The sequence below is a fragment of the Ricinus communis genome, chromosome 5 (genome assembly GCF_019578655.1).
Source record: "Ricinus communis isolate WT05 ecotype wild-type chromosome 5, ASM1957865v1, whole genome shotgun sequence".
NCBI classification, from domain to species: Eukaryota; Viridiplantae; Streptophyta; class Magnoliopsida; order Malpighiales; family Euphorbiaceae; genus Ricinus; species Ricinus communis.
Window position 1 is genome coordinate 4,948,034 of NC_063260.1, and position 24,404 is coordinate 4,972,437.

The window sequence follows — 24,404 nt, forward strand, 5'->3', positions numbered from 1 at the left end:
TCCTATATTTTAAAGTGACTTTTATTTTTTTTTCTCAACTTTTATAAATATTTTTGAATGATAAGTATAATTGAATAAAATAAGATTAGTTATATCATTCTTTATCTATTATAAGATATTTCTAAATTTTTAGCACTATAAATGATATTATAAAAAACTATATTTAAAAATAAATTATACTATAAATAGTTATTTGACTAACTAACAACAATAATAAATAAAATTTTATCAAACTATCTAGTTATTAACTACCAATTTTCAGCTAGCAAACCTCATTAATCATCCGAATCAAACAGTCTATAATTTTAAATTTGATATACTCTTAGGCACTTTTGAAAAGTCAAATTGAATGTCCTTATTGGACATGCTTTATTTTGATGGATAAAAAGCAATAAATTAGTTGATTAATCCCTTTTCCCTCATTTCCCTCATTGCACATGAAAGATGTTAAACATTTATCTATGGGAGTTAGATATAACTAAAACATCCTCTAATTTTCCTTTTCAAAAAATAAATACTCAAAATTTGAATATCCTTTTTTCTTTTTTTGTCTATTATCAATTTTTCGGGGTTATTGTAACAACAATATCTTGTTTTCTTTGAGAAGTATTGTAATAATACTATTAATCACACTAGTGAGTGAACATAAAAAATCTCTCCTCCCCAATACATGTAGGAGGCAATAATTTTCTTTTCTTTTCTCCTTTCTTTATGAGAGATTGGGATATTTGAAGAAATTTCACGGGCACCATTCTTTTATATTTTATTTTTACAGTTAAAAGAAATTTTAATGATTTTTTTCAAAAATTGATATTTTTACAATCTTTTTATATTTTTTTAGAAAAAAAATACTACAAGTATAACTAAAAGATACCTAAAGGATATTATTTTTAATTTGTATTATTGTGACTTTAGTTTTTATTTTATATTTTTTTTTCTGAATCTTTTTAGAAAGAAAATCTAAAAGTATATATAAAAGATACTGAAAATTTATTTATTTTAACTAGTATTATTCTGAATTTTCCTTTTAGAATTTCGTTTGAAAAAAATACAAAAAGTATATATATAATATATCAAAAGGATATTTATTTAACTTGTATTACTATGAAATCATTCAAATGAAGTAGATTTATTATTTTTATTTTATATGTTTCTGTTTGGTATTCGTGAATTGAATGATATTACATATTATTTTATAGTGATTAATGTATTTTGATGATATGAAGACGTGCGTTTTAAAAATATACTATAATATACCAGAAATATATCAAATGCAGTTTAAAATATATGGAAATATAATAAAATAAAACTAAAAAGTCATTTAACGGTAATTAAAATATATTAAAAGGATAATATAAAAGAAATAATATAGTGCAACTAAAAGAACCGTATAAATAATTTTTTTTAAAAAGAAATTGTAAAAAAGAATTTTTAACCATAGATATTTTAGTGTTTTAGTTAGATTTAGCTCTTATTTATTAAGTGGTTATTAATTAGCACCATGCAGTTTCCAATTTTTTTACAAGTGAACCAATTTGGCTAAAAGACTTTAATTTTAGAAAATGCTTTTGTTACGTCAAATATGGTTTCACATTAATATAAGAGTTGGGTATTATTACTCTTCTGAAATATTGATAGCCAAATTTTTTTTAAATAATAGAAATAACGATAAATATAATCAAGAAATTTGATACGGAGAATATTAATTAATATATCAACAGTGATCAAAGTAGAAGAAATTTGATAAAATAAAAAAGGAGGAAGAGGAACGAGTTAAGACAGAAATAGTTATTTCAAAGTAGTCTACTAAATATTTAATTTGATCTTAAAAACAATATGACTTTAGAAGTGTAATCTTTATATACATTATATATTTATACACCCACATTAATAATAAAGAATAAAGATAAATAATATATATATCTAAGAATTAATTTTTTTTTAATATTTTATCTAGGATAATGAAAATAAAAATTCTTAAGCTGATAAATTCTTAATATTTTAGAATTGTTTGTTGTCTTTTAAGAGCCGAAATCCGAAGAGGTTTCTAATCTTCAATATAAAAATGATAAGCTATAGTTATTATAAAATATGATTAAGTATTTTAAAATTCCACAATTAATATTAGAATAAAATAAAATGGCAATACCTTTTTAAATTATGATCATTGTTTAACTTTTAAATGTAACTTATTAATTGATAAATTAACTAAATACGTAATAATGCAATGTCAGCAATTTTAACCTATGGCAAAATCCTGAACATATTATTAATTACTTTAGGCATTTATTTTGAAAAGACTGGTATTGATTTTGCATCTTCTAATTGTTGTAGTGATTAAGGTAAATTGACTATATGATATATTTTCTATGAATTTTATTTACTTGGATGATCTCTTATTTCTTAGATGGTTAAGAAGCAACCCACCATTATTTATCTTTCCACACAAAGTGCGTACAAGGGTCTTGCTAGCATTAATTACTTCTAAATAATTTGGTTGCTTCTTGAATTTGTTTTCCTTATTGTCATCCTTCTACATTATGGTGTGACATTTAGGGGGCAATATTTATTTGACTTCAAACCCGGTTAGAATTAAATATCATATTTAGTTCAAGAAATAGAATAGTTATTTGTTTCAAATATTTTAAGAAATTTTCAGATTCAAAGAATATTATTTATTTTATAAAATTATTATTCTTTAACTTTGTAGAATACCTATTCTATAAAAAAATTTAAAAAATGATTGGTTTGAGCTTTAAGAAATAATTATTTTTTTTAGTTGTCTATCTTAAATCCATTGAACATCATCTTCTGTTATCTATTATCATTAGGGTGAACAAAATAAGGAGCAAACCAAACCGACTAAAACTGAACTGAAAAAATTAATTAACCGAACTAGTTGGTTCTGTTTTTTATTTTTATTTTCAGAAACTCTGGTGAATCGATTGGTTCATGGTTCTTAATTTAATAAGCCAAACTTTAACCGAACTAATTGATTATGTTTTACTATTAATTTTTATTATTTCTTATATATATATATATATATATATATATATATATATATATATTAGATAATTATAATTTCTTATATTATTTTATTTAATCTTCCAAAAATATTTATTAAATATTTACATCTTATATATATCTTTCAAAATAAAGTTTTTTAATAATAACTTTTAAAATTTAAATTGGTTAACTAAAAAAAAGGGAGAACCAAACCCATTCTTTCCATCTCTTTTATTTTTTATTCTTTTAATTAACCAAAAAACTGTAATTAAAACCAAATGGCCAAATTCTTCTTTTTTCTTTTTTAGATTGTGCGCACCCCCTAACTATCACCATTATTCCTATCCACCACCCACAACCACAACCACCACCACCATCCACCAACACCAACACCACCTCCACCAGCAGCGTCACTGCCACCAATCACCATGATATACATATTAAAATATATGATATTTAATTATTATATTGAATAAAAATAGTTCATTCAGACTTATAAACCAAAAGATTGAAATAAGAATTGTTTAGAAATAGTTATTCCATTTCTGTTTATTCAATTCTTTTAGGAATTACTGTAATATACATCCCATTTCATTTTGAAAGCAAACATAGGCATTAGGTTAGAATATGATCTTGTTTGTTGGGATATTCGTGCCCAGTTCTGTCCAAGCTCATTTTATTACCATAAATTATCAATTTTGAAAATCTTTCACCAACCTGTCGCCGATTAGAAAATTAAACCTGTCAATTGCGCCTTGTTTCTTCATTAACATCATCTTGAGGGGGGCCTATATTGCAGTACGATTAGATATCTTTAATTTGCAGATTATCTTTAATCTTTATTCTACTTTTATATGAATACATTCATTTATTATCAATACATATCCAATACAAAAGCACATTTAAAAAAAAAGAGTTGAAATCGTCTCGTGATTAATTTGAAGAACTTCTATTAAATATTTATTAATAAAATCTAAACAGTAAATACTTACTCATTGGATAATAAATCTCTACTGATTTTGAATTTAATAGTTAAATTATGAATATAAGAGAATCTTAATCCAAAAGAAAAAAAAAATTACGAGGGTTTGACGGGATTCCAACCAAAACTTTTTAAATTCTTCATGTCAAAAATAAAAAAATATTTAAAAATGCTAAGATCTTGAATTGAAGCTGACACCATACTCTTCATGACTTCAGTTTTATAATTGTCCTTATCTTTTTTTTCTTTTTCTTTTCTCCTCTGTCTTTGAAATCTTTGCAGACAGCATTTAGAGGAAGGGGGCTAGTTCCCAATATGGGTAAGAGATCCAATTATAAATTAAGATTATCTCTTGATTAGGCCTAGGGTTTTGAGAACCCTAGCTAGAAGAGTCAATGAGTTTTTTTGGAGGGTCATCATGTGGATGCGGATTACACATATAAAAAAAAAACATTATTTATGTAAAAAAATCAGAAAAAAAAAAGGAATAAAAGACATAATAGAACCCAACCCATGAAACCCCATGAATAATTATATATAGACATTAAGGTTGTTGAAAGATTAGAAGGAAGGGGAATATTTGGGAGAGTATGAAAAGGAATTATTAGAAGAAGGTAATGTTGAAAAAATAAAATTAGGGTTTACGATGCGTACACATGAATGCAAACAAAACACCCTTTGTGGGTCTATCTCTCTCTAACACCAAGGTCAATGGGTCTATGCACATATATAAATAATAACATTTTATTTTTCTTTTGTGTAATACATTCTCATCTCAATATCTCCTGAGATTGAGAACTTGAAAAAAAAATTTAAAAAAAAAACAAGGAAAAAGAAGCAATATCTTCTATTTTAATATATGAATACATACATGTACATGTACTTTATAAAGGGCTACACTGCCTTTTTTAAGCATAGAAATGGTACCTAATTGTTTATTCATATCTCAAGAATACTTGTAAAATAAATAATAGGGACAGAGAGAGAGAGAGAGAGAGAGAGAGAGAGAGAGAGAGAGAGAGAGAGAGTGGGGGATAAAGAATCAAAGAGAAGAGAGTCTTTCTCTGTCAAACTTATTACAACCCGTCCTCTCCGGGGAAATAAAAAAAATTAAAAACCAAATGCTATATTCTAAAAGAGTGAGAGAGTAGCGAGTGACCATATTTATTTTGTTTATTTTTAAATGAGATTTTATTATATAGAAATTTAATTTAATTTTGTGTTGTTTTTATTTGAAAGTTTTGACTAGAGAGAGAGACATTGTGTTGTTCTTTCTTCTTCTTCTAGTGTCATTTTCCAAGATATACTCTCGAGGTGCACCACACCCAAATCCTTCTCTCTCTCTCTCTCTCTCTCTCTCTCTCTCCCCTTTTCCTTTCTATGCACTTTCTGGATTTTTTTTTTTGAAAGTTCTGATATAATGTAATCCTTTTTTTTTTTATAAACTTCTTGACAACACACATGCCCTCTCTTTTCTTCTTAAATCTCTCTCTCTCTCTCTCTTTCTTTATCCACCTTTCACTCACTCACTCACTCACTCACTCTCTCTTTCTTTCTTTCTTTCTTGAAGCATGTTTGTTTGTTGAAGGTTTTATTGAGTCTTTAAGCTCTTTTGCCTCCTCATCATCAACATCACCTCTTCTTGCCTTTAGCCTCTCTTCTCTTGTTCTTCTTTCTTTATTCTTACTTTTCTTTTCTTTTTTCTTTTTGGTTTTTTGGGGTGGGAGGAGGAGGAGGAGGGGGGGTTACATCTTTAGTTTCTTTTAAAGCGCAAATCAAGAACTTCTTTCAAAGCTTTAGTTTCTTTTAATTAAAGAACAAATCAAGGTTGGGAGAGAAAAAGATTAATTCAACACTTTTTCTCATTCTCTTGCTACCAACAAGTTAGATTAGCCAAGAAAAGGGAAAAGAGAAAAAAGAGAGATACTAGAGCTATTTGATAAAGAAACCAAGTTTCTTTTTTTCTTTAAAAAAATGCCCTTGGAAGGGGTTTTTATTGAACCCTCTTCAAACCCAGTTCCTGATCTTTCTTTACATATTAGTCCTCCTAACACATCATCTTCTTCTGTTTGCAACAATAGCATCATCAACAACAAATCAACAACAGATACAACAGGCTTCAATCTTTTGAGCAGACAAGAAGGCATCCATAATCTTAAATCCAACTCCATGAGAATAGATTCTCAAGCTTATACTGAGCTCTCCTTGGCACACCCAGCAACAACAAATGTTGTTGATGATGAAACAAGAATCAGAAGGAACTTTACAGCATCTTCTACAGCAACTGCTCAAGAACCACCACACAACCCTTATCAACAACAAAGTCATAACCATCTTCATCAACATCATCATAATACTCATCACTTAAATCACCTAAATCATGGGGTTTCTTTGCTTGATGTATCAGATGGTTTGAGGCCAATAAAAGGGATTCCAGTGTATCACAACCGTTCATTTCCATTTATGTCATCATCGGAACAACAACAACAACTACAATCATCAAGAGAGAATAGTAATAATAACATCAGTAGAGATCCAAAGATGTGTTTCTACCAAATGCCTTATCATCCTTCTTCTTCTTCTTCTTCTTTATGTTCACCTTCTGTTTCTCACACTTCTTCTCCTTATTACATTGGAGATCCCATGTCTATGCTTAACTCATCATCAGGAGTGCCTAATAATCATCATCAGTCTCTTCCTTCATATAATCGGTTAGCAGCGACTGCAAGGTTTAATGGGCTATCAATGGATGCTTTCAAATCACACCACCAACTGCACCACCACCACCACCAGTATGGAGTTGGATCCGGTGAAGCTTCTCACGGTTTGATTAGATCAAGATTCTTGCCTAAACTCCCAACAAAAAGAAGCATGAGAGCACCAAGAATGCGATGGACTAGTACTCTTCATGCTCGATTTGTTCATGCTGTTGAGCTTCTTGGTGGTCATGAAAGTAATCACACCTTCTTCTACTTCTTCTTCTTCTCTTTCACATATATATATAATGATCTGTTTGAATCTGTTTTTTGGGTTGTCGGGTTTTCTTTACTATTAATATTATTATCACCTTTTTCTAATGATTCTTGAATGGATTGGTTAAATTTAGGAGCTACTCCAAAGTCAGTTCTTGAGCTTATGGATGTCAAAGATCTTACATTAGCTCATGTGAAGAGCCATTTACAGGTACAGCACAAAGAAAGCAATCTCTCTTTCTTTCTTTCTTTTCTTTTCTTTAAAATGTGTGTGAGAGAGAGATGGTGTTATGTTGATAGTCTAATCCCACCGGCACAGTAGCCGAAGAGAAGGCAGTAAGTTAATGGATGAATGAATGAATGAATTAAAGAAAGAAGAGAGAGAGAGAGATGAGTCTGAAAGTTCTGTAAACGTCTCAGGCAGACAAGCTTCTGCTTTTGAAGGAAGTGAAAAAAAAAAAAAAAGAAAGAAAGAGAAAAAAAAAAGAATGATAACAGACAAAAGTAGTCATCATTTCTCAATAATAAACATCTCATTACTACCTTATCAAACATCAACCTCGTGATTAATGATGAATCCAAGATACACACACAAGCTACACACACAGAGAGAGAATGAGAAGATCTGGAATTTCTTCTTCTTCTTCTTCTTTTCTTTTCTTTTCTTTTTTTCCTTTTGTTTTCTAAGAAAAGAGGAGCAGTTTTATTTTCATTTCTTTATAGCTACTGTTACAGTCTTAAATCATTTTTCTTTTTCTTCTTCTATGTTTTGAATTTGGTTTTATCAGCTAAATGCTATACAATGACTCTCTCTCTCTTTGCAGATGTATAGAACTGTTAAGACTACTGACAAGCCTGCAGCCTCTTCAGGTAATTCGTATTGCTTAGTCTTCATTTTTTAACCTTTTCTTTTTCCTTTTCCTTTTTTCCCCCCCTTCTCTGTCTCTCTCTTTCTTTCTTCCTCTCTCTTTTCAGTGTTAATTTTACTGCTCCAATTTGGAAAATTCTGTCTCAAAATTCCATATACTTATACTAAACCCTATTAGAGATAAAGGACACAATCCACATTGCCCCATGTACCCACATCATCCATCCATACATACATACATACATACATACATATATATACATGTATACATACATGTACGGACCAGACAAAGCATAATAGTTTTTGCATGCAGTTATTTTTTCTTATAAACATTTCTTTTTTTTTTCTTGAAGGGCAATCAGATGGATCTGGAGAAGAAGACATTTCGACAATGGGCAGTGGAAATGACCGTGGCAGCGGCGGCTTAAGGCGGTTTTCCGATCAAAGAGGAGCTTCAGACGGATCAGTGCAACAAGAAATGAGTTACCCTTCTACTGCTACTACTCTTTGGAGTAATTCTTCAAGGTACTCTCTTTTTTTCCTTATTATTGTTATTATTATTATTATTATTATTATTATTATTATTATTGTCTCTTTCTCTCTCTCTCTCTCTCTTAAAGTTTCTTTTTTCTTTTGCATGGTACCTTATAGGTTAGAAAATGCAAACCCACGTCCACTATTTTTGAATTTTTTTTTTGATGAAGAATAAAAAGAGTTCCTGTGGCAGCTTTTGCTTTATTTATTTTGAATTTCCTCTTTGATTAAAATTCTTCTACATATCTTTTCTGTTTTTGGGAAGATTTTCTTGGCTGAGATAGAGATTTGTAGCTAGCTTTGTTGCCAGCATAATTATTAAAGAAAAGGCTAATTTGGGTGCAATCAAACACACGCTATATAGGATAAGAGAAAGCAATTGCAATCAATTCCTCAGTTACACTTCCTTTCTTTCTTTTCTTTTTTCTCGTTTTCTTTAGAGGTATATCTTATTACTGTTCTTAATCATTATTAAACTCTTCTTGTTCTTATTCCTTCCACAAGGATATTGCATTTATACATATTTTTATCATTAAAAAAAAGGGGGCTTAAGTGCTCTTCTTTTTCAAAGTGAAAATTAAAAATATACTATTGTTTCCCATTTGCCCATTTTTGAATATATACCATATAGCTCCCATTAATGTTCTTGATATTCCTCTTGTTGGTTCCTTTTTCTCAATCCTAAACAAACTTTACTTATTCAAATTTGATCAGTTTGAATCAATAATGTGTGACACGAGTATAAAAGAAGTGATATATATAATTAACTAACTATTAGGTGGAAATCCAAACTTTTGTGTGTCTTCAAATGGGAGTTTAAGATGTAACAGCATGTTTTGTACTTCATGCATCATCATCAGCTAACAATTCATTTAACTAAGAGGAATGATGGGTTTTAATTTGCTTGTTCTTTTTTGTTAACTTGGTCATGGGAATATTTCATTTAAGGACTCTTTGTCTTTTTTTACATATTTTTTTGAATGTGATGTGGGATAGGTTTGTTGGGCAATTGGGATGGTAATTTAGATTTCTTGTATCCTATATCATAATTAGTAGTAATAGATTAATTTAATCCCTTTGTTTTGTTAATAATTTGTTATTTTTATTAATAAAGCAGGAGAAAGACTTATATTTGAGTTTATCTACCCAATTCGATAGGCTAAATCACTAAAAAAAGAAAGAAAGAACTTAGTTACATTACATAAAGTCTGTTTTATAATAGTAACTTAGTTCTAGATAGGCCATGTGCAAATAATAGTTCTTGTATATTTTTGGGTACCTCTTATTTGTGATTAAAAATTGTAAATATTAGGGGATGATTTGTTTAGGATTAGCTAATCCTAATCAGCACAAATAATTATTAATTTACAAATAAATAACCCTTATCATATAGGAATAAGACAATTTTCCAATATATATATATATATATATATATATATATATATATATATATATATATATATATATATATATATATATATATATATATAGTCCTTATTGATTAAAACTTTGCAGATTAGAGTATTGCTTATATGATGGATATAAGAATTAAATTAGCAAAGAATAATTGCTAATGCTTGTCCCCTTTTCTCATAATAGTCTAAAGAATGAAAAATAGGCAAGTCTTTTTTTCGTATAATTAACGGAACTAAGAAACTCTAAAACGTGTTAAAAACAAGTATTTGCTAAATAATCAAACTTTGGAAGCATTAGACAATATTGTGGACTTTGTACTCTTTCTTTTTACTTCTAAATAATACTTAGTTTCTTATCATAAGATTTAATTTATAAGAAAAGCAATAAAACAATTATTGATGAAATCTTGAAATTTCTCTTCACATTAAAAGAAGCCACAATAAACAAATGCATATTTAGACACTTCAACTTTGATCATGTGAACATTTTAATACTTTAATTTTCAATTTAATATAATAAATACCTGAACTTTATTTTTATAATATCTTAAAGACTTTTAATTTTCGATTTATTCTAATAAATACCTAGATTTTGTCTAATGATAACGTTAAAACACCTACACATAATACACATGGATGTGTTGAATGAAGCCACATGTCAAAAAATGTTTAAATATCACGAAAAAATACAACTCGAGATTTCTATTAGATAGATTGAAAGTTAAAGTATTAAGATAACCAAATGACCAAAATTCAGATGTCTAAATATGCATTTGGCATAAAAAGATTAGTCTTTTCTTCACAATCTAATTTATTTTCTCTGGAAATAGGAAAATGATCTGGTGTGCAAGTTTAGAAAACTTTGCTTGATCACATGGTAGATAAGTCATCCATACCCTGCACACATGCCTGTTGAACTGAGTTGCTTGACAGTTGATAGCAAAAAGAATGAATAAACAAAACAAACCAGACAGCACAATGTTACTAAGTATTAATTAAAAGCTTGAAGCTGATTGAAAAACAAGATGTGGGATTCATGGACTTCACTGAAAGTGAAGGGCATGAGGGTAGTAAGTCACCAATAAAAAGACTCACAAGTTAAGTACATTATTGAATAGACCAAAGGGCCAATTGATGCTGTACCCATATGCATATATATGCCTCTTTTACCAATTTATAAAATGGACAAACATATACTCTTAAAAGAGGAATCTACTACACTTGGAAAGTTGCCTACGAATGACAATAGTGTGTATATATATAGTTGGTGTCCCATATCTATTTATTAGAAGAGTCAGCATATAACTAGAAAGACCATATTCTTTTTGTTGTTTTCTTCTTCACAATATAGTGCTTTGAAAAGCATTTCCTCAGAACATATTTTCTCCCTTACTTCTGATTTGTATCTTCTCTAGCTAATTTTAAACTTCAAAGCATGAAAACTTTTTACTAGGGTATGTGCCAGTGTCCATTCACTACAACATAGATAATCTCAACTGAATTCTTTTAATTTGGTAGGAATACTATTTCTTGTTAAGAACACACCGAAGGAAAACAATTTTTTTAATCTTTTATATTTTAAAAATCTAGATAGTTTTAAATCGATTTTGGTACTTACTCTTAAAAGTGATCTCATCTTACTACTAAGAGTAAAAATTTATTTAAATTTCAAAATGTCTAGTTTTTTTGCAATTTTATTTTGACCTTTTTTTCAGTATAAGACTTATTTGCTCAAAGAATCTATATGCAATAATTTTAATTTCAATTATTTTCCACAATTGGTGTAACCAGAAACTAAATTGATCTATCCTTGTTACATTATTGCTACTTTGGCATGTTCATTAAATAACCTTGAAATGCATATTATAAGTCCAACCCCCTAGAAACATTTCCAAGAACCCAAAGAAACACTATTTCTTCTATAATACAATCCCCTGCCAAATCTTTGCTGCAAATGCAATATTTCCTCCTTTTCCTATAGATTTATGGAAGCTTATGTTATATGTTATTGCAGTTCTATACTGTGCCGTTTTCTTTTTCTTATTCTTACATCCACATCCCTGAGGTTAGCGCAATTACCACTTTCACCCATTAATTTTCTTATAAATACTGTTTTTAGCCCTTGATAGTAAACAACGTTAATAAAACTGTTAATGAAGGCTAAAATGACTAAAATGCCCATATATATGTCAAAACAATCAAGGTCGTTCATTCATATGACTTTAATAAGATACATCATTCATATGAATAATAGTTGTCTAACAACAAATAAATGTAAATACTGAAGTTCCTTATATTTTTTAGATGTCGTGGATTGGAGTATTTTCAAAGATGTGGGAAAGAAAGTGTTAAACATGCTAACCTTCAGGAACATAAATATAAATCTTTTCCTAACTTTTAGCCATTTATTTGGATTGGAGGAAACTAAGAGGGGAAAGAAAATAAAAGACAAATTTGAGGGAAAAATTAAATCTTTTTTTATGTTTGAATAATAGAGAAAAATAGGAAAGGAAGAAAATATCCTATATATTTCATCTATTTTAGAAAAATAAATAAATAAAAGAATAAAAAATAAAAAATAAATTTCTTTCTTTTATTTTTTCCATCCATCCAAAAAAAAAAAAGTGGATGGATTATAAATAAATAAAAAAAAGAACTTGTTTCCCTTCTTTTTCTTCTTTCCTCCCTAAGAAAATCCACAAACATAGGGCAAAGGGGATTCCAGTTTTGCCTTCTTGGATCCCCTTTAAAGGTACTGCAATGAGTTGATATAAAATCAGGTGTTAGTAGCATGCCTCTTTTGCATCTTTTTCCAAAGTCTTTCTTTTTTTCTTTTTTTAATTAATGGCAATCAACTTTTGTTGAAGTCATGCTTATATAATAATAAGGCTCTTTATATATATATATATATATATATATATACAACTCCAATGTGAACACATTAGATGAGTAGATTGACTTTTCAACAAAAGCTTAAAATGTTGCAACCTAAATTGATTTTGCATGTACATGTCAGCAGTAGAGAAGCATGGCCACAAACAAATTCCAATGACCCAGATGGGATCAGAGAAGCTACCGTCCAGTCACAGCAAAGATCTGGACACCCAGTTCAGGTATCAATATAAAGTCTGTATCCATCATTTAAATATATTGAAGTAGTACATGTTCATTAAAATTAGCACCAATCCATGTATAGCTTCCAAGAAGTTTTTTTTTCTTAAAATAATTTTCATCACACATTGGGACAGTGGATAGTCATTCTCTTATCTCGTAACATTTAAATGGAGGAATTTTAATAACAAGATCCTCCCATTTTCAAGGAATCAAAACATGCATGAATGGAAGTCAACATTTCCAATTGCATGTCTGCACAGATATTTTATCTGGAACTCATAATACATTAACAAGAGGTAACCATATATATCTGCAAATTATGCTGCAGGAGTGCAATTCAAATCGGATGAAAGGGTACTTAGGGTCTAATTTGGATTGCAAGAATCCAAGCTTGGAGTTCACATTAGGCAGACCAGACTGGCAAGGAAATGAACATTAACAGATGATAATTTTACTATACTCTTTGTTGTCCAGTTCTTCTGATTGAAATTCCTTGACAATTTTCACTAGTCTTGATGATCAATGAGAAGTCATATATATAGATATATCAAAGGATTGTTGACAAGCAGGAAGGTGATGATGAAGAGGTGGGTTTTTCTAGTTCTGTGCATTTTAAGTCCTGTTTTTGATTGAAAACATGTGTTTTGGAAAAGGGTTTTTTTGCAAGTGGCTGCCCAGTGCTACACTTTTTCATGGGAGATTGTAAATCCAGGAAAATGAAGCATCTTTCTCAGTAAAATTTGAGCAAAATCTTAATTCTCCAGTTTGTTGAAGAGAATAGCCATCAACAACTAATATTGGTTGATTACCTTGTAATTTACTTGTAAATCTTAGTTTTCTAATATATCATTCATTTTAATCTTAATGGACTTCCAACTCGAAACCTCACAGTTCCACTATAAATTAAAGCTAGTAGTTAGATTTTTTTAAATTTTTTTTAGCAATGGTGATTCTATTAGGCAATTTAATTCTCAAAAGGTTAAATGCCTACCAAATGTTGATTAGGAATGATCTGGGCTCTAACCCATCTAGGAACCATTTATCTTGTGGTCCTTCCAACATATACTAAATTGGGTTCCAATTACAACAGGATAAAGGATAACGTATAGTGCATTCCTTTGCAATTCTTAGAACCACATCCTAGTCTAATCACCACTTTGAGAGTTAAATGCACTGTCGTTTTCACCTATGCTTAAAATTGAGACCAGAACAAATAGCTGACAGTTAATTTTCATGTATATTGTGAAAAAATGACATAAATAACATAATAGGCACATGTCAATGTCAACTGAAAACAACTTTTAGGTTCATTTAATTAAAACACATGACACTTAATTGTCTGGTTATGGATTAGTGACAATAAACAACAGTTCTTTCACTGCTTCTTAGGTGCTTAATTGCCCATATTGTGTACTTATTCTGTCTTTCCTTTCTTTTCTTTTCTTTTTTAATTATTTAATGTTATTGTACATTGGTATTGCCTACCCATTTGTCAACTAATGGTATATTTTAAGATCGTATCTATCAAATAAGAGGAAAATTCTTGCATAAGAATTTATAATTATTGGTCCGACTGGACTCAAATTTGAGACTTTACGGTTCTGAAAATAATTTTAAATAAAAAAAAAATATCATTTAGTGACTCTACAGATGTGGAATGGGATTGATTAGCAGTCATCATTTGGACTTTTTCAATTGGTAAGTCAAGGAGTATGCATAAACATAAGAACTGGATTGGAGCAGTGTTTCAGGGCATTCTGTACCTCGTTAAACACTAAAGTATATAAATTATCGTTACATCCACTTGTACCACTTTATCTTTACATGGTAAAATGACAAAATGAGCAGCAGTCACCTCTTGTTAGGGACAAACAACCAATTCAACAAGCAGTAAGCTAATGGGCCAAATGTGAATAGATTTGAGATTAATTAATACTAAAATGATCAAAATTAACTATTTAATTAGATTTTTATTGACATGGGATCTCTAACAACATCACTAAATGGTTAAATATGCTTTACTGGTGAGGTGGCAGCTAGTCAATTCTTGCACTAAAATATAAACAGAGAAGAAAAAAAAAAAAAACATGAGAAACAGGATACACTAAAAACAAAAGTTATAAACGGAAAAGTCAGTGTCTGCTTCCCAAGTCTTAATAGTGGCATTTATACAGTTTGTTCTGACGTGAATAAGAAATGCATAAAAAGAGAGTACCGCACAGGCATATGATTATTTCAGCCATTGCCTTCTAAGATCCATGGAGTAAAAAACACATCTTTCAAATGCTCAAACACTTGGGATTGGAGAAATTTTTGTAAAAGAAAATCATGATTCACCCCAAAAGAAAGATCAAATGCACATTCATCCAACTAAATATTATCAAGAAATTATTACATTATTAAGTATATATCATATTTAAAATATATCCAGCTAAAAGAACAAGATGAAAATTCCTACAGTAGTTATATTTCTTTTCTCCTAATCTTATTTTCTTGCGGCAGTTGCTGCTCTCAGATGATCCAATATTATTAATCTCAAGCAGCATTAACATTGAGGTGTAACAAGGCTTCTCACACACTAATAATTCCACCCCTGGACGCACCAGCTAGGCGACTCGTCAAGCTTTGACCATCCAAATATATCAACTTCGTTCACCTTCGATTTTTCAGATCATAAAAGATATGATATTTCCCATATTCATAGCCTAGCAACACTTTAGCCATCTTCTAAGTAGCATTAAGATTAAAATGCAAATGAATGGAAAAATTACATTAAATTATTTTTAACATATTTTTATTTTAGGACTGTTGTTTGCTTTTTATATTGTTAGCAAATATCAGCCAAATTGCATACGGCTATATCAACACTTGCTAATGGTGTAGTGTAATTCAGCCGGAATACCAAAATAACTAAAAGCAAACCACAGATGTTAAAGTAAAAATATGTCAAATCACAAAGTAGTTTACTGAAATTTTCCCTAAATGCTTTCCTAACCAGATATCAACATGCTTGTACGGCACTGATAGCTCATATTGAGGCAATCCTCCAAGTTCTGCCACCGTATTCATGACTTCTTTGCCTTTATCTACATCCAGGGTTGGCACCTTGCTGAATTTCTTATTCCCAATACCAAATGCAATAATCATATTTTGACTATAAAGAGTCTGTTCATTGCAAGGAATAAGTACCCAATGCAGGGAGAACCAACGAGAACAGACTGCAACCTCTTGTAGTAATGAAAATAAGCAGGAGCAGGACTGTGAAGGATCCTTCTGGATGGTTTCTAATCTATAGACCATAACTCTAAAATAATGGTCAAACCTTGCTTTCTTTTTCTTTTGGTAACTAAGATCACCTTGTAGTCATTGGTAATCACATCGTACCCAATTCCACCAAACTGGACATTCCCGGTTCAAACTTGGAGATAGTTCGGTGCTGCTTTGTCAATTGTGCTATGAAGTACAAACATCAACCGAGTGTTAAACGCAAACAACCCACCCAAATAGACAAGCAGTTATTAGCTTGGAAAAAAAAATCATGAAGTTAATGCCAACTTTTGCTACATACCTATAAGCACCAAAATGCAATCTAAACAAGCATAGAGCTAAGAAAATCTTAAATCTACTTTATTAATCAAAATCAACTGATACACAAGATACACAGCTGCTGCATCATTTCATTACAAAATAAACAGTCATATGAAGATCTAATGTTATGTCCAGGGTAGAGTAGACTTTTCGGTGACCACCAGGTAGCAATATTACATCAGGTGGAAGGGGTAAAGAGAAAACACCAATTAACAAGAAAAAGATAATAGCCAAAGGAAGCTACATACCCATATAACATATACTCAACAATGCTAATTATATGTGCTTTCAAACTGTCTTACTAAATTCGCCCATGAGCTTTCCAACTATAAATCTGCAACAGTCACCAATAACATAACAATCCCATAGTAGCAAGTCTCAAGAAAACCGCAAGAAGCAGAAGGATTTACAAATATGCAGGGCATAGAAGGATGTCTACATACATGGACTTCGGTGCATCATGGCTCAATCTAACACCTTGTCTACTTCATGATAATGCCGATGCCGAGCTGAAGAGTAAGCTGAAATAGCTGATCCAGTCATGTTAAGCGAGTGCTTGGCCACAGCCAGACTTTTCTTTGTCACCAACCAGACAGTACACAAAAATCCAATCCAACCTGATTTACACGATAAATTTTCCAAGAACAAAGAATAACCATTATGACACATTAGACTTGCAAATCAAATGCTACAACAACAATTCACATGATCTAAAAATTTTGGATCACATTTAGTAATGAAAATAATTTTAACTGTACTATCACAAGCACATATGTCTAGACACACCACACAAGTAAACATCAGACAATCAACTAATTACAGCCAGATGTCCATGCATACTATAATGGAACTACAAACATCCCCAAAGGCCTCTGGAAATGGTAGGACAACTAAAGCGCTTGAATAGAACATATTTCTATACTTTCTCCTTAATTGGTCTCAAAAATTTGTTCTTGTTTCATTCAAACTACCCTAACCATTCATCAGAAAGCATTTCCAGATCTTGGCATCATGTTCCTTATAATTCTAATCTTCTCTCTCTCACTCACTCTAATTTTCACTTTCCTCTTTCAAGATACACAGCATCCAACTCAGATTATCATGCAATGAACTAAAAGTTTCCCAAAGATTATTCTTTTATTCAATATATCTTTCAAGAGAAGTAATATTGTTGGCTAAAAAAAAAAATATCCCACAAGTGTAATTCCTCAAGTTCTAAATCTATGGCTATCTTTGCAAAATCATTACCTCAAATTCATTAAGTTTTAATCCCAAACTGGATATGGAGTGGAAAAATTTAGAATACGTATGATTATAAAAATGATAAATAATAAAATGTCCATATTCCCCTACCTGTTGCTATTAGAACAGCAATAATTGCTGAAATTGTTGCTGTGGATATAACAAATACAGCAATTGATAATGCCCCTATATATACAGCTGTGACACAAGCAAAGAACAGAGCCAAAAAGCCTCCAGCCGCTGCCAAAGAAATGAGTAGAGAAACAACAATGGCATTCACAGTGGCTGCCAGGAAAAATAACATAAAGACCAGCAACCCAGTCAAGGTAACAAAAGTAATGCTCCCAAGCTGCACAAATTATACAAAACAAACAATTACGAAAAATTATGAAGGCAGGTAGAAATAGGGATTCCATAGTTAATTCAACACAGTGCAACAAAACCTAAATACAAACCAATTACAACAATCCAAGAAGAAAAAACTAACTATTTCTTACTTGAATTTGTGTTGTATTCCCACCCATTGCATATTGGTTTCCGTCTTAAACAACCACTAACATAGAGGCCTTGTTTTGAATAAATCACGAGTAAGAATTTAAATGAATTCAATTTTTGCAAAACCACATCGGTATTCTGTGGAATAACCAACTGAATTCATGCTTTCAAAATGCCTTTTCTTTTACATTAAAAGAATTAAAATTTTAGCTACTGTGGACTTCCCAAACAAGAGAATGAGTAAATAGAATTCAACTGAAATGATTTGTTGAATTTTCAAAAACAGAATTTATAAATAGAATTGAATTCTTGCGTTCTTAACACACTCGTAACCCTTCTAAATAATCATAGCTAAAAACAGAAGATCATAGCAACAGAAGCTGTAACTGAAGACAAAACCTTATATTGGGGTCACTTATGTAAATATACTAAACACGCAATAAAAGAAAAGGTAACGATACTCACGGAGATCACTAGAAGTGCACGGAGAGGGCTACCACGACGAGTCCAGATAACAATTTTCCGTCCAGTATCTCTAGAAGCATCCTTAAGAAGCGGACCGTTTTCCGAAACACAAGCTTTTATTCGCTGCATCACCGGTAATGACGCAGCGTCACTTCTGGAATCGGGTACAAAGATCATGGACGCCATACGATGGAGCACGCTGTAGAGGGTCAACTCCTCTCGCCGACTAGCCCCTTTCATTTTTCCGCCGTCAACACCGCCGTTAACTCCTTCCATCCCGTCCTTAGGTGCGTCCATCGGTTTCTGAGAGAGAGAGAGGGGTCACAGTTCAGTCAGTATGTGGAATTTTTATTGGTTGATCAGTAGGGTTAGTTGAGAGAGAGCTTTTATCGGATCTGATTGAGTACGTATTTGGTGTGAACTTGCTCGCAGTGTGAATGTTTCTTTACCGTTGGATGGGTATACTTTTTGAAATAAGTATCTCTTTGCGATGAGGAGAGCATGCATATTGCCTGCATGTGCGCACTAGAAACTACTCTGTCGGATTATTAATTCGATTTGAAGCTTTATGACTTGTAACACGTGGCCCTATGCGGAGTCGTGTCTCGACTTCTATCTGCTTGCATCTGGCCCACGGCTCAGATAATTCTCCTCTTGATATATTATTACTCTGGTCAAAAGTACATAGTGCCCCTTATCGTTTACCGTAGTACAAATCTACCTCTTAAGTAAGTTTTTAAACGATCATATATGCCCCTCTTATGATAAGTATAAGACGGCTTGGTATCCTGTTAAATATATACTGAAGTGGCATATTATAATGGTAAAATAGTATTTTTCCTCTCTCATCATTAAATAAATACATGTCTCCCTCCTATCATTAACCCAACTAATAATTTTTTTATCCAAATCTACACATTTCACTTTAACCCTATTCGACTAATAAAATTAATAGAAAAAACCAAATTTCCTCTTAGAAGAAGTTAAACAAGGATGAGGGTAGGAATTATTGAGGTGGGACAAACATTACTAGAGAAAGGGACATTACTTAAAGAATCTTTTGGTGAATTATGCTGATTTCTTTTAGATTTTTTTACAAATGCTTTATGTCATTTTCGAGTAAAGTAGAGGTACATTTAGTCAAAGTGAAAAGTGGTTCTCATTTTGCTAGTTTTTAAATTTAAGGATCTTATTTATTGTAAATGAATTAATAATTATTCTATGCATAGTTTGTTAAAATAACATTAAGCTAATCACTAGAAAAGTTAAGATTTTATATAAATAGGGTTAAAATTGGTTAATTGTGAAGTTACAGTTTGTATAGGCCATCAATAAGTGGCCAAGGTCTAAGCAGGGAAGGAGGGGGGAAGTAAAGAAAGTTGGAGTTTTGGTTGTGCCACCTGAACATTTAGAATTCTCCTACAATTGCAACTCCTCTAAAGAAGTGCACTCAAAAGGATAAGGAAATGGTTTGGGTCGTTTCCTTATTTCTTTGATAATAGAGTTGGCCATCTTTGTACTCATTGGATGGGTCGGACGATGAGGGCAATGAAGATGTAGATTTTGAGCCCCCAGGGAAAGCTGGCGCCTCATCCATCCAAGAGACTACCTCAAGACTCCCCGAGAATAGCCCACCACTTCACTTTCACTTAGGCTCGGGCCAAGTCAGTAGGGTGGGAATGGTCATAGGAAAGTGTTACCAGTCAAGGACAACAATAAATCTATCTCTCTCTTATCATTAGATCTTCCAGTATACTCCGCCAATAGCATTCTACTTAAATTATAAGAAAAAGCGAGATGATCCATCATAACAAGAATTTCCATTTGCATGACCAGAAGAAAGATGTGACCGATACCTGATAATATATTCCTCTCCGAGCTTCCCAAGCTCTATGCTGTTGGGGAACTCTACAAGGGTCTTACCACCTTCTTTATTTACTATATTTGAGTCTTTGGAGTACTTTGGGTTTAGTCTTTACTAATAACATAAAAAGAAAGGACTTTTCCTGACTTAGGTTAGATTTAGGCTATAGCCCCTATTAGTCAAACTTTAATTTGAAGCCAACTGAAAAACAGATACACGCTACTAGAATATATAAATGAAAAGAACATGTGCTAATTGAATGTATTTTTCTTATGTATGTAAATAATATGTCGATACATGATGATAATAACGTTGAACTGGTTGATGAGTTCCATTATAACCATTTTGACCTATGATTTACTTAGGGACAAGTATAAAAATGAGTTGGGTGTTAATAATGTGAAAATATTTTTGTTCTTGAACTTAATCAAGACTTAACTGATGGATTATTTTTAGTTAATAATGATGAAACTGTTAGATTTATTTTAAATTTCATTAATAAATATAGTTAGGTGGGTGAGAATGAGATATATGAGAATCATAACTTAGTTGTATCCATATTACATCAGCCTTTATTTGCATTAGAGGAGCTAGAACAATAATACAAGAATCTACAGGTTAATGAGGTGCAGATTAGAGGTTTGCTAAAGAATCTAAGCTTATAGGCCAGTATTTTAGGGGGTAGTGAGGCTGGTAATATAAAAGCTAGTGAGGCTTGTGATTTAGAGGCCGGTGAGGCTGATGATATAGTGCTATAAATGTGTTGGGCTTGGCGAGAATGGTATTGACAAAAATCTTGCTATTTACAATGATGATTATTTCTCAAACTATGCTTTGAAATATCCATACAATGCTCTAAAGTCAACTAAAGTAAGGTTGTGAGAGGGAGTGAAGTTGTTACTAAGTTAGGTGCAGCTTTTAACAAAGGTCCTAGTGGCTATATGAGTGAAGAAGAATATCCTAATGATGTTAATCAAGCTAATGAGAATGAAGAAGAGAGTGATGAAAGTAGTAATGATGAAAGTAAGGGAGAAGAGACTGTACTACCAAGTGAAAAGGTTAAGTTCGAACATGATGATAGGCGAGGCTATTTGGCCTCAGGATAGACCTTTGCTAATGTAATTGAATTAAGAGAAGCTATAGCCAAGTATGAATTGCTTTTAGGTGTCAAGTTACAAATAAACTCTAAAGAACCATATAGGATAAGGTTAGATGCAAAATTTAAGAGAACTTCTCCATTGTGGATGGAAAAAAATCATGGATTAACAGTTAAGATATTAGTGAGTGAACATAATTATTTTAGACATTATTCCATCCCTAGTGCTAATGTTATTTTCTTGGCCAAATATTTTAAAGATAAGGTGTATAAGAACCCTAAGTACAAGATCATAAACATGAACAATGATGCAGATGAGATTCTTAAGAATAGTGTTAGTGAAACTATATACAAAAGAGAAAAAAGATAAATTATAAGAGAATTAGATGGCAGTTCAAAGTGGAATTTGGATATTTAGATACTTATATTGAGGCATTAAAGAAAAATAACCCAAATACAGATGTTGAGTTATAACCATGCAAAGAGGCTTTAAAGGAGCATAAGAGAGTCTTTAGATTAATGTTTAAATATTTTGAAGCTTGTAAACTAAACTGATTGAGTGGGTAAGTCCTAATAGGTGTTTTTTGAAGGGTGTCACCAAGGATCAACTACTTACAGTAGTAGGGAAGATGGAAATAATCAGGTAGTGCCAATTGTTTGGGCAGTTGTTGACAAGGAGAACAAAAAACAAAAACAACTGGAGGCGGTTTTTATGTTGGTTATCTTAAGAGCTTAAACTTGGTGAGGGATTAAAAATAACTCTGATGTTTAATATGCAAAAGGTATTGTCTATAGATCTTAGTTTAATCTCTCAGAATTTAAATGATTAATTTATATGTCATATATAATTGTGATTTGTATATAGAGTATAATTGATGGTGTTAGTCAAATTTTGCTTGAGACAAAGTATAGATGATGTTCCAAGCAGAAATTTTCCCTTTCTTTCCCTTTGCAAATGTGGAATTATAATATTAGGATTTCTTCCATTAAACAAAAGGAGCCGTGGTGAGAGAGTGACAAGTCTTTATTTAATGATTGAATGAGAAAAAAATATCTTACCATTATAATATACCACATTAGTAAACAACTAATAAAATATCAAATCATCTTCTCTGCTTGTTAGAAAAAGGGCATATATGATAAATTAGTGGCATTATATAGTTACTATTTCTTTTATCGTATTTAGCTATCATATATGATAAATTTATTTTCCAGCATTGAGAAACTTGTTTATGAAAGAATTTGGAATTGCAATCCCTAATAGCTAACCAGTTCACCCTAGACCTTTGTCTCCAATAGATCTCATCCTTGCTCAATAAATTTTCCAACCAGTACTCTAAAGAGATAACCTCATGCATGATGTCACCATTACAACTATTACCCTACAACACCTCCAACTAAGTCTTGATAGAAGCAATCTCAACATAAATACTTTTAAAAGAATTAGCACCCCAAATTGGCAAGACCCAAGCATATCTTTATCCCTAATTCAACATTATGAGACTCACCAATCTTGGCAGACTGCAAATTATCCGAGATAATTTTTTCACAATTTACCTCAAATACCCAAATTTCCTCAAACTGAAATCTGCTTGAACCCGTCTACCCTACTCTCCCCATTCTTGTAGAATTTTAAGAATCTCACCTCATGTCAATCGGTTTATAATCAAAAAAGTAAAATTATAAATTGTAAGCGAGCATTTATGAAAAGAGTGCTCCATGCAAAATTAGATAAGAACTGATCAAGCTTACACTACACAAATTCACACCCATATGTCGATTAGACCAGGTAAACTTCAAACCCCTAGCTTCACAAGAATGTATAGCACAAGCATTAAAAGCTTCCTAAAATAGAGCCATCTGGTTGTAACTTCTCGGCCTACCACCAATTTTCTCATTATCAAGAAAAATCTCATTGAAATCCCTACTAAGAAGCCATGGTAAAGAAGAGAACTCATGCATGTCATGCAACTTTCTAATAAGGTCCTAAGAAGAACATCTCTGATCAAATGTCGGGTAGCTATAGAAACCTATAAATCTCCAAGGAATATTATCACGCCTAATAATAGAATTAATATGGCCCATGGAGAAAGATTTTGCAGATTGAAATGCCTTTATTATAAAACAACATAAGACCACCATTATTCCCATTGCAATCAACAACAAAACAAACATCAAATTAAGAATAGAACGAAAGTAAGAAGCATAAGATTTCCTAGTTTAGTTTCGCATAATAATAAAAGTTTGGGCTTTTAATCACGGACTAACCATTGAAGTTCCTTAAATGCTCGTGGGTTTCCAAGCCCACGGGAATTCCAGCAAATGCAACTCATGAGGTATAGCAGGGTTGCTTAGCAACCTCCGCTAGAATAATAGACATATCATAATCATAAGACTCATCCTAAATAATAGTCTTGCGAGACTTAAAAATAGGACCATCCTAGGCATCATCATGTATACAACTGTCAACTAAAATTCGATTACCTCTATCCTTACCTCTACTACTTAAAAATCTCTTAATTTCCTAATAATGTTCTTTAAGGACTCGGCCATAGGGACTTCATTGCAAGAAAGCTTTTTTGGAGGTCTATCATGTCTCTTTCAAGTACCTTTTTGCGACTTCTCATCACCTTGCTTGTCACTCACCAAAATTGTAAGGATTGGATCTACCTTCTTTTTTACAGCTCTACCTTTTTTCCCTTGGTGATTTACTTTCTTCTTCAATAGGACTCATACCAATATGGAAAAGAAGAACAACCTACA

General features: G+C 31.4%; 2 protein-coding genes across 5 annotated transcripts; one reads left to right on the forward strand and one right to left on the reverse strand.

The window, feature by feature from the left end:
* Nucleotides 1-4,252: 4,252 nt before the first annotated feature.
* Nucleotides 4,253-13,650, forward strand: LOC8258728 (transcription repressor KAN1). Of its 2 annotated transcripts, none has more exons than XM_015724942.2 (6): nucleotides 4,253-6,941; nucleotides 7,095-7,171; nucleotides 7,785-7,830; nucleotides 8,182-8,353; nucleotides 12,794-12,890; nucleotides 13,220-13,650. In XM_015724942.2, exons 1-6 carry the CDS (start codon nucleotides 5,963-5,965, stop codon nucleotides 13,328-13,330), a joined length of 1,482 nt encoding a protein of 493 aa, XP_015580428.1. In that variant the 5' UTR covers nucleotides 4,253-5,962; the 3' UTR covers nucleotides 13,331-13,650. The 2 variants fall into 2 exon arrangements, with proteins under 2 accessions (XP_015580428.1, XP_015580429.1); XM_015724943.2 differs by having other exon boundaries at nucleotides 4,258-6,941; nucleotides 12,797-12,890.
* Nucleotides 13,651-15,798: 2,148 nt separating this feature from the next.
* On the reverse strand, nucleotides 15,799-19,041 carry LOC8258727. Of its 3 annotated transcripts, none has more exons than XM_048374782.1 (4): nucleotides 18,682-19,041; nucleotides 17,833-18,070; nucleotides 16,923-17,096; nucleotides 15,799-16,344 (listed from the first exon to the last, which is right to left on the reverse strand). In XM_048374782.1, exons 1-3 carry the CDS (start codon nucleotides 18,976-18,978, stop codon nucleotides 16,945-16,947), a joined length of 687 nt encoding a protein of 228 aa, XP_048230739.1. In that variant the 5' UTR covers nucleotides 18,979-19,041; the 3' UTR covers nucleotides 15,799-16,344; nucleotides 16,923-16,944. The 3 variants fall into 3 exon arrangements, with proteins under 3 accessions (XP_048230739.1, XP_015580440.1, XP_002528501.1); XM_015724954.3 differs by lacking the exon at nucleotides 15,799-16,344 and adding an exon at nucleotides 16,498-16,813; XM_002528455.4 differs by lacking the exon at nucleotides 15,799-16,344 and having other exon boundaries at nucleotides 16,498-17,096; nucleotides 18,682-19,040.
* Nucleotides 19,042-24,404: the final 5,363 nt, after the last annotated feature.